This window comes from Acinonyx jubatus, chromosome C1 (assembly GCF_027475565.1).
Source record: "Acinonyx jubatus isolate Ajub_Pintada_27869175 chromosome C1, VMU_Ajub_asm_v1.0, whole genome shotgun sequence".
NCBI classification, from domain to species: Eukaryota; Metazoa; Chordata; class Mammalia; order Carnivora; family Felidae; genus Acinonyx; species Acinonyx jubatus.
This window is the reverse complement of record NC_069381.1, coordinates 2,042,543-2,052,049: the sequence shown is the minus strand read 5'-3', so window position 1 is coordinate 2,052,049 and position 9,507 is coordinate 2,042,543. Positions and strand designations below refer to the sequence as shown.

General features: G+C 58.9%; 1 protein-coding gene and 1 long non-coding RNA gene across 2 annotated transcripts; one reads left to right on the top strand and one right to left on the bottom strand.

The window, feature by feature from the left end:
* Positions 1-81: 81 nt before the first annotated feature.
* On the bottom strand, positions 82-3,665 carry TPRG1L (tumor protein p63 regulated 1 like). The gene is made up of 5 exons (XM_027060646.2): positions 3,453-3,665; positions 3,254-3,345; positions 2,992-3,168; positions 2,034-2,187; positions 82-1,421 (listed from the first exon to the last, which is right to left on the bottom strand). Exons 1-5 carry the CDS (start codon positions 3,648-3,650, stop codon positions 1,227-1,229), a joined length of 816 nt encoding a protein of 271 aa, XP_026916447.1. The 5' UTR covers positions 3,651-3,665; the 3' UTR covers positions 82-1,226.
* Positions 3,666-5,796: 2,131 nt separating this feature from the next.
* LOC128312383 (uncharacterized) lies at positions 5,797-8,229 on the top strand. Its single transcript, XR_008291629.1, has 2 exons — positions 5,797-7,267; positions 7,593-8,229. It is a non-coding gene; the product is annotated as an uncharacterized LOC128312383 (long non-coding RNA).
* The last annotated feature ends 1,278 nt before the right edge of the window (positions 8,230-9,507 follow it).

Genomic DNA, 9,507 nt, shown 5'->3' with positions numbered 1-9,507 from the left:
TAACGTACACACTTCAGAGGTGACTCTTCTTGGTTGTCGCCCCTACTTTGAATAACGATCTCAAAGAAAGAACGATATCCATTCGGTTGTAAACGTCTTTACTGTGAGACCAAAAGCAAAGGCTCAGGACCCAGGCAGGATGGAGGCGGCGGCCTCTCGATGTGGACAGGCTATGATCTGGATCACATCCACGCGGGTTAAGAGCTACACCAGAGCTGTAAATGGGGAGGACGCCCTGCACCAGCGCTTGGGGTTGATAACAAAGCTTCCAGTCAAGCCAGCAAGCCGACGATGTGTGGGTGCCACGGGCGGGGGGCCACGGTTCCCACACGGACGTGCTCGGCGGGCCGCCAAGCCCCAGGCACGTTCAGGGCAACACCAATAAAGCCTCGCATTTGCGTGGGCACTGCGGTAACCAAGCCGGGCGTTAGCGGCTTCATGAGACTCTAATAATACGGTTCCTTTTTCAAAAGGGCATTCTCCGAAAGCAAACTGAGCAGTCCCCATCTTAAATACGAACATGACCGTACAAACGTCAAGCACGTAGAGCTGTCAAAGAACTACCTACCAAGGTGACTCAAATTAACCAATTGTCTAAAAATGATTTCCTGCCAGCTTTGGGGCCTGGGAAAGATGCCACAAATACGAACACGATATAACTTCAGAAAAAGTGTGACTTCAGGTCAAAGACGTATTTGCACAAAAGCAACTGTCCATCCGGGAGCCAACAAGGCAGACTGTCCCGTTTACTTCACCAGTCTGCTGGCTTGTTTTGCACTTAGCTTTAAAAAAATGGATTAGATTTCCAAATACAAAACTTGACACTAAGTATAAACTTATTTGCCACTCCAGGCACTGGGGTTTGGGGCCCTCCCTGGATGGAACCATCCACACGGGTGGAGTGCTAGCGGGGAGGCTCTGGTGGGGGCACATGTTTATTCACATGCTGGAGGGCTGGGCAGGACCACGAGAAGCCGAATGGAGACACTCTGGGAGAAACACGGAAACAAGTTCTAGAAGCCACGAGCGGGACCGCTGGATTCACCTTGCTTTTTTGTCTGTGACTCCTATTACCAGACTTCCAAAACCCAGGGATAGCAGGGAATGCGTTCGACTATTCTAATCACACTCAGATCCCTAGAGGTTAACAGCCCCGACTCTGCCGGTGCAGCGGAGCTGGCCCGGGTCTGAGGCCCCGCGTCCCCAAGTCTACCTGTGGGCGCCATCTAGAAGCCTATTTTGCCTCTGGTCATGGAATAGCCCAGTTTAGCCTCGTTGTTAATGAAGGACATGAGTCCCACGTAGGTCTCGATGAGGAGGGGACGATCCAAGACCAGCACGCCACTGGCTTGTCCTGGCAAAGGATTCTCTTTCTGGGCTTTCTTGACAGCTTGGATTAGCAGAGCTTTGAAACTTTCCAGCTGTAAAGACAGAAATCATGTTGCCGGTCAGTGGTCTACACGTGGAACGGACCACCCCTTCCTGTGCCAGCCCCGTCCCTGCCCTCGGAGGACATGCCTTTCCAGCCACACCCTGGCAGGCCCTCCCCTCGGCTCCTCGATGCGCCTCTCTGGAAACGTCAGATCCTAGCTCTGTGCTCACTGGGACAGACGACAGGCCTCACAGAGCACTTGTGTCGTCAGGGACCTACTCAATCCTCACCACCACCCGCCAGACTAGTGAGCAGGCCAAGTGCGCGACTGGCGAGGGAGGCCCAACTCCCCTCACCGGTGGCCCCAGGGCCTCCTCTGCTGGCGAGCAGGCAGCCTGCTGGCCCAGCACAGACTGCCCAGAGCCCTTCCGGGCCCTTCTCCAAGGTGACCATGGCCACAAGGGGCGATGTCATACAGCTACCCTGACCAAGAGCCACTAGCCACATGGGGCTATTTAAACATAAGTTAGCTAAAATTTCTAAAACTTAAAAGTTTGTTTTCTCAGTTTTACTAGGACACAGAACAGTCCAGGTGCTCAACAGCCACACAGGCCTAGAGTGTCGCCATCACGGCTGGACAGCGCTGCCCTCACGGTCTTACTTGGCACAGAGACGCTGTCTTCTCATCCGCACCGGCCATGGGGTGCTCTATGAACGTGGCATAGGGCATGTTGGTGGACCAGGGGTTCCATCTGTTTATGAAGGAAGGGCGGCTCTGTTTGTCCCACTGAATGCGGATCCCAAAACCTTCTCGCCTACAAAGAAAGAAGCTTTCACGTCACCCAGCAGGCCACAGGGCTCCTTGGCAGCCCGGCAGGTACGGGGTGTGACGTTAGGGGGCTGCTCTGGGACCGCGGACAGGACCTGTGTCACTCAGAGCCGGGGGTCTCCAGTCACCCGCACCGAGCACTTTGAATACTACAAACCGACGCCGTTGTTTTTGTTCGGGCCCAACACCCTTTATGCTATTAGTGCAGTTCAACAGCAACAGGAAGGCACTGCAGGCAGGCTAACCACGAGAACAACATGTCTGTAGCCTCAGGCCCTTTGTCCAGGAGGCCCCACGGCCGGTTAGCGGTCTTGACTTGGGTACAGCCCCGATCACATCCCTGCAGCAAAGCTCTACCTTGTACTAAAGTCCAGGCTTCTCGTATTTCAAGATCCGCCCTTCTGAAAGCAGGTCAGTAACTATCTTCTGCCTTTAGTAACATCAGCAAATAAAAGCGATGCTTTTTTTTTCTGTTAAAATTTAACCGGAGCAGAGCTTGATGTGACAGAGGTGACACACACCGAATGTGGCTCTCATCTTAAGAACACCACGTCAGCTCTGCTTCAACAGACCTCAAGTTCATCTTACTACCAGCCTGATAGCTGTCTTCTGTGCCAGAATTCCTTTTAATGCACCTGCTGCCCACTTGCTTCTATTCTAAGAAACTATCGATTTGAAGCAGACGCTTTTATGTTCGCGCAGAATGGCAGACTCAGGACAACCCGGGGGCCGATTTGGGACGGACCTGCTACAGGCCCTGGTACTAAGGCTCTGTGTCCCACAGTCTTACTTGTTGAGCGATTTGGGGGGAAACTGGAACTCTCCGCAGGAGATGGTGTCCACCGCGTTTAAGGCGACCCTGACCACCTGCTGGCACTGAAGGCTGATGAAGTCGTACTTGCAGATGAGCAGTGCCTGGTCTGTGATGAGCACCAGCCGCTCCTTCTCGTTGTTCCAGTGGTCAACCCTGCCCGCAGACGACACGAGTCACCGGGCGCCGCCCCGCTCACAGGCCACCCGGCCGGTCCCCACGCCCCGCGCGCCCCGCTCACTCGGTCAGCAGCCACACGCCCTGAATGTCGCCGTCCTCCACCGGCCGCACCACCACGCCGATCTCCTCCACCGCCTGCTCGATGGTGCCGGGCTGCGCGGGCAGAGGGCGGGGGGGGGGGGGGGTGTCACTCTCCGCCCCTCTCCCCTCCCGTCCCAGCACCCCCCTCCCGGGCCGCCCCGGCCCCACGCCCGCCTCACCCGGAAGACGAAGTACTCCTTGACGCGGGCGCGGCGCGTGGGGTCGTGGATGCTGAGCGGCCACAGCGTCTGGCGCAGGGGAGTGCCCGCCCCCGGCCGCCCCCCGCCCGCGCCGCCCGCCCCGACCTCCTCGCCGGCCGCCAGCAGCGCCGTGGGGCTCGTGCCGGCCGAGTCCACCGAGTCCCGCAGCTGCAGCATGGCCGCGCCCGCCGCCGCCCCAGACCCCGACCCCGGACCCAGACCCGACGAGGCCGCCGTCTCGGTCGCCGCAGCTACCGCCCCGAGGGCCGGTGCGATTGGCTCGGCGTCGCCAGCCCCGCCCGAGGCTCCGCCCCCTACCCGCGCCCGCCGGCCCTGGCGATTGGCTCTTCCCCAGCCGTCTTCCGCGATTGGCCCTACGCGCCGCCCGTTCATAATCGCTCCCGCCCCTCGCCAAGCCGGAAGCGCACGCCGCGCGCACGCCCATTTCCTCTGTACGCGACGCGAGGGGAGGGGCGGGGGCGCGGCTGGTTGCCAGGGAGACGCAGAGGGTGCGTCAGGAGTTGCGTGTGCCCGATCCCAGTAAAGGGGGCGACCAGCCCCTCGTCACCGCCCCAACCTGGACGCGCCCGTAGTCCCTGGTCTCCGCCCCCGCGGCCACCGCCCCCCCCCCCCCTACCGGGCGCGCCCCACCCCCTCGATCACCGTCTCACCTCACCGTCCCCCGGACGCCACCCCGGCCCTTGGTCACTGCCAGCCACCCCGGGACGCGTCCCCCGCCCGCCGTCACCGCCCCTGGCCCGTTCCCCCTCCGCGATCTCCGTACTCCCCCGCCCCGACGTGTCCCCCTCCGCGGTCTCCACCCCCAGACCCGTCTCCCCCGCCCCCCCCCAACACCCGCGGTCACCGCCCTCCCCCCAGCGGGTCACCGCCCCTTCTCCCCATCGGACGCGCCCCACCTCCTCCATCACCATCTCATGTCACCGCCCCTCTCCCCGCACGCGTCCCCCGCGCCCCGAGACGTCTCCGCCCCCCCCCCCCCACCCCTCCACACCCGACCCGTGTCCCTGCCCGCCCCCCGCGGTCACCGCCCCTCCCCCCGGGACGCCCCCCAACCCTCCCTCGCGGTCCCCGTCTCACCGTCCCAGGACGCGCCCCGATGCCGGGAAGGGCCGCGGGCTCTAGAGGCCCTGTCCAAAAAGGCCGAGGTGGCGTGGGCTTCCTGGAGGAGCTGCGGGCCCCGCTTCTGTCCTGAGCACAGCTCGCCGCCCGAGATGGGGCGGCCGGGAGGTGCGCCCAGCTCTGTGACCAGCCTAGAGTCCTCACTGAGCCTAGGAAGCTGGCCTCCTCTGATCCCTGTTTCACAGAAAAGGACACTGAGGCACACAGCCGGGTCACTTACCACAGCCACGCGTCAAAGATCCATTCCAGGTCCCAGCTCTTGTCCTCTGGACACTAGAGCCACATCTGTTCCTCCTGTGGGTGACCTCTTTGCCCAGGGCTGGTGCCACCCTAGGCATCTGCCCTCCCTGTCAGGGGCCCCAGCTTCGGTCTTTGCCCCCACGGGCCCCAGGACTTCCTCACCACCCTCTTTGCACCCAAGGGCTGTGCATCCGTGACAGTTTGCAGCCCCTTCCAAATCCTCCCCCAGTTGGTCACTTGGGACTTCGCTGCTTCTACTCAGGCCACCCTCTTACTCCCCCACTCCCCCAACCCCGAAAGCCTTGCCTCACCCCTACTGGGTCCATCCTGCCACACTGGGTCTAAGACCACCCTCCCTAGGAGACGTTGCCATTCCCCATGACTCGATTACTGTTTTGTTCTTCGCTTTTTCCTCTGTGTGCGTGCCTCATTAGTTAGGAAAGTTCAGTGGAACCAGCCCTTTGCATATGGTTGCACCTTGGGGTTTACAGCCAGTTTCACAGTTCTTCAAATTTCACCAGAGCCCAGGGCTGGCCACACCGCACGCCACAGGTGCAAGAGCAGGTTCGGAGAGTTCTGGGGACATCCCCTAGGCCGGCACAGCTCTGCCCACGAGCTAAGCCCCTCCGGGGGCCGTGCAGACTCAGATGCCCTCTCGGTTTGTACGGGATTCACAATTCAAGGATGGCCCAACCTCCTGGCTCCCAGGACCTCCCTCCAGGGAGGGCGCTGCAGCCCTGCACACAGCGGGCCCTCAGCACCACCGGCTGCTGCCCTTGAATGTCAGCATCGCCAAGCTGGCACCAGATTCCACGGGTACTGTTACTGGCAGGAGAGCCTGCCTCTTGGGAACCGGAGGGCTCGGTGCTTGGATTCCTGGCAAAAGATATACGTGAGGACTCTGCCTCCAGTACAGACAGCCAGAGGGAAGGTAGCGAGCACAAAGCGGTTTGTTCAGGACGGTGCACTCTCAGGATGGGGGACGGGGCGGGCCCAGGGGGGCAGGGCTGTCTTTCATGGCTCACAGCCAGGGTGGTCTCCCACTGAGGTGGCTTCTTGTCGGTTGGGAGGGGGAGTTGGGGCCCTACTAGGTCCTGGCTGGAACCATCAAGGCCCGTCCTCCCCCCTGAGGCGTGAGTGGGGACGGGGAGAGGTCCAGACGGCAATGTCAATATATTGTAATGAAACTAAGGGCTAGGCGAGGCTGGGAAGCAGGGCGCACGTTCATCACCTGTTCCTCTTGGGTGGCTAGCCCCCCTCCCCCCGCCCCGGAGGTTGGAAACCACAAAATCACTCCTACTGCCACCTTGCCCCCAGCTCCTCTCTAGCTAACTTCCAACTCTCAATACCGGCATAGTTTTGGTACTTGGCTCCCTGCAAAAAAAAAAAACACAGAGATCTCAAAGCGTGTTAAGTGAGTGTGCAAATGTGGGCGGCAGAGTGCTTCTATCCCCTCTGGCCTGCTGAGGTGGGGTAGGACAGACGCTGCTGCCTTCTGTTGACCCCAGGGCCGGTGACGCCTTCTTTGGGCCCTGTCCCCGCGGGGGTTGGGGGAGCCCCTCTTCTCTGGCAACCACAGCCGGGGCTGAGTGTGCTCTGCCCTGTCCCTGTGGGGTGGGCCCCTGGGGGGGCCTGCTGACCCCTCTCTTGGGTCTCCTGTCACCACCCAGGGGAGTTGGAGCACAGCGGGGACCCATCAGGGATGGCAGCTGGCGTGTGGGCCCGGGAGCCCTGCTGTCTGGGCCTGGACCCTGCCTCCTCTACCTCTGGCCACGAGGGCCAGCTCCCTTCAACCCTCTGTGCCCCCGTTTGCTTTCGTACTGACTCTGGCAGACAATAGTTCCTACTTCCAATGGCCACAGGGGGGCCAAATGACGTGACGTGGCTGGCACTCTGCCGGCCCGTGTCAAGAGCCGTGTCTGGGTCAGCGGTTACTCTTTTTTTTTTTTTTTAACTTTTTTTTAATTAACGTTTATTTATTTTTGAGACAGAGAGAGACAGAGCATGAACGGGGGAGATACAGAATCCGAAACAGGCTCCAGGCTCTGGGCTGTCAGCACGGAGCCCAATGCGGGGCTCAAACCCACAGACTGGGAGATCATGACCTGAGCCGAAGTCGGACGCTCAACCGACTGAGCCACCCAGGCGCCCCGGCGGTTACTCTCTTTTACGCTGGTCCTGAGTGCCGCTGTATCGCAGATATTGCCTCTGCTCCCAACACTCATGCATGGGGGGCAGGGATACCCCTTTTCCCGAGGAGCAAACAGCCCAGAGAGGTTGTCCCGTCCACAAAGCTAGGATGCCCTGAGGTTCAGAGCCTGTGCTCCTGGGCCCGAGGCCCCTGCGGTGCTCCGTTGGGCACCGATGCCTCCAAGAGGCTGAAGCGGGGCCTGGAAAGCTGCAGGAGAGCTGAGGTTAGGGGAGGGCGCCACGCTCTGCTGGGCTGGGGCTGGCAGGCGAGGTGGGAGCGCAGGGTGATAAGCGAGAGGCTCCCCAAGCCGTCTGGCAAAGCGAGGAGGGCGCAAGCTGGGAGGATGGATGGCCCAGTGCTCCTGATGGAGCCGGAGCGGGACGCTGACAGGTGGAGTCCCCGAGAAAGTGGGGCGCGGAGGGGAGAGGGCTGTGATTGACGAACTGTGGGAGTGCCCCGGGCGGCCCCACCCCCGGTAACGAAGGAAAATCTTAAATAGTCATTAGTCTAGACTTCTAGCAATTGAGAACATATCCCAAAACTCCTAGGAGAAGACTTGCATTGTTCCTCTGCTTCTGGAAGCCGGAAGTGTCATCATGCCTGAGGTGCAAGCTCCCGGGGATGATGGAAACCAGTAACTGGATCGCCTGCCTCTGGGTCAGGATACAGACCCTGCCGGGGAAGGTCCCTGCCCGCCTCTCCATCACGGCCTCTGCAGGACTGCCGGTCAAGGGCAAAGCCAAATCTTAAACGTCCCCTCCACAAACGTCAGTGAAAAGCCTCAGCCGCGGGAGGCGGCCCTCACCTGTTCCACCTGCCGGAGACACGGTGGGTTTCCACTGTTACACTGTTGTGAGGCTGGAGCGTCCGTGCCCATGTGCGTGTTTACGGACGTGTACAGATGAGTGTTCCCTGTGTGCGACGTCTGTCTCCCCCGAGGGTACTGCGGAAAGTAATTTGTAAAAGGGCTCTGTTCAATCGCCTTACAGAAAAATACGCTTTCGTATCAATGATGTACCTAGGAAAAATCGAAAATTGTCTTTCGTCTGGTGAAAGGACAAAGGTTTCTTGGGTGATTGGTCTCTCTTGATGGAATTATGAAAGGTTTTCCTTTACCTTTTAGGTCATCTACCTAGAAGACAAAGATTCTGTGTTTTATTAAAATACTTGCCTGCGTCCGCTGTTTTTATCAGGTCTTTGATTACTTCCGGAAATGGAGTCTTCTCTATTAAAAGAACTAAGGGTTTATTTTAATAACTGTGTAACTTTCCGTATTGCCTTTGAAGCCTTTCGTTGTCATTTTATGTTTTTTAATTTCTTACCGTTTATTTTTCAGAGAGAGAGAGAGAGAGAGAGAGAGTGCGTGAGTGGGAGAGGGCCAGAAAGAGGGAGACAGAGCATCTGAAGCAGACGTGGGGCTTGAACTCACGGACCCTGAGATCCTAACCAGAGGTGACATCAAGAGTTACCGCTCAACCACCGGTCCAGCCACTCAGGGCCCCTTTCATTGTCATTTTCATTCAATGGAGAGCTGATCCCAAAAGTCAAATTCTGGGTGAAGCCTCGTTGGCCTTGAACTATCTTTGGGATTTTGCGGAGGTCCCTGAAACATCTCAAAAGACGGGTTCTCTCTCCTGGCAGAGAGAGATTATGCTAATGAGGCTTACTGGACACGTTAACTCCCGTGGGAAGTGCGGTCAAGAGAGCAGGGACGTTAGACTTCTGTTAGGGCAGATTTATATACAAAATTCCTAAAAATCTGATGTGTGCCGGTAAGAAGGCATCAGCCATAATTTTAAGGCGTATGTCACGGGGGGGGGGGCGCCTGGGTGGCTCAGTTAGTTAAGCGTCTGACTTTGGCTCAGGCCGTGGTCTCACAGTTCATGGGTTCGGGCCCCTCATGGAGCTCTGTGCTCAGCTCAGAGCCTGCTTGGGATTCTCTGTCCCGCCCCCCCACCCCTGCCCTTCCCCAGCGTGCTCTCTCTCTCTCTCTCTCTCAAAAATAAACATTAAAAAAAAAACGGTACGTGTCACGGGAATGTCCAACTTTCCTCCTCGGTGTGTCACAAGGCCCCCTCAGCACATGTGTAGATGTGGCGATTTGTAAGTGTTTCGTGTTTTCTCATGCGCAGACGCGTATGGCTTTACTCGAACACTTGGCAAACCTACTTCCTCTTCAAGGAGATTCATGGAAAAGACTCGGGCGAGTGCAGCCTTGTGAGAACTAAAGTCCATTTGCCTTCACATGGGAGGGGCAGCAGCGGACCGGGGGCTACCTGCCAGCCCCCCACCATGTCAAGGGGTAGCAGTCCTGTCCCTGTCCTCCTCCCCCCATTACGTTGGTGACGCGGCGTTTGCATGTGAAGGCTTGTCCCTGCAGCAGGACACTCTGGGGGCCTTGCTGGAGCACCTGTGTGTGTGTGTGGGGGGGGAGGAGGTGGAGCCCAGGCACCCCCCCGTAAG

What these genes read in the sequence shown, in the direction of transcription:
- TPRG1L (XM_027060646.2), bottom strand. Translation starts at nt 3,650, where the DNA reads ATGCTGCAGCTGCGGGACTCGGTGGACTCGGCCGGCACGAGCCCCACG. An exon ending in GGCGTGTGGCTGCTGACCGA is followed by an intron (nt 3,169 to 3,253) that starts GTGAGCGGGGCG and finishes GTCTGCGGGCAG; the next exon opens with GGTTGACCACTGGAACAACG. An exon ending in AGACAGCGTCTCTGTGCCAA is followed by an intron (nt 1,422 to 2,033) that starts GTAAGACCGTGA and finishes CTGTCTTTACAG; the next exon opens with CTGGAAAGTTTCAAAGCTCT.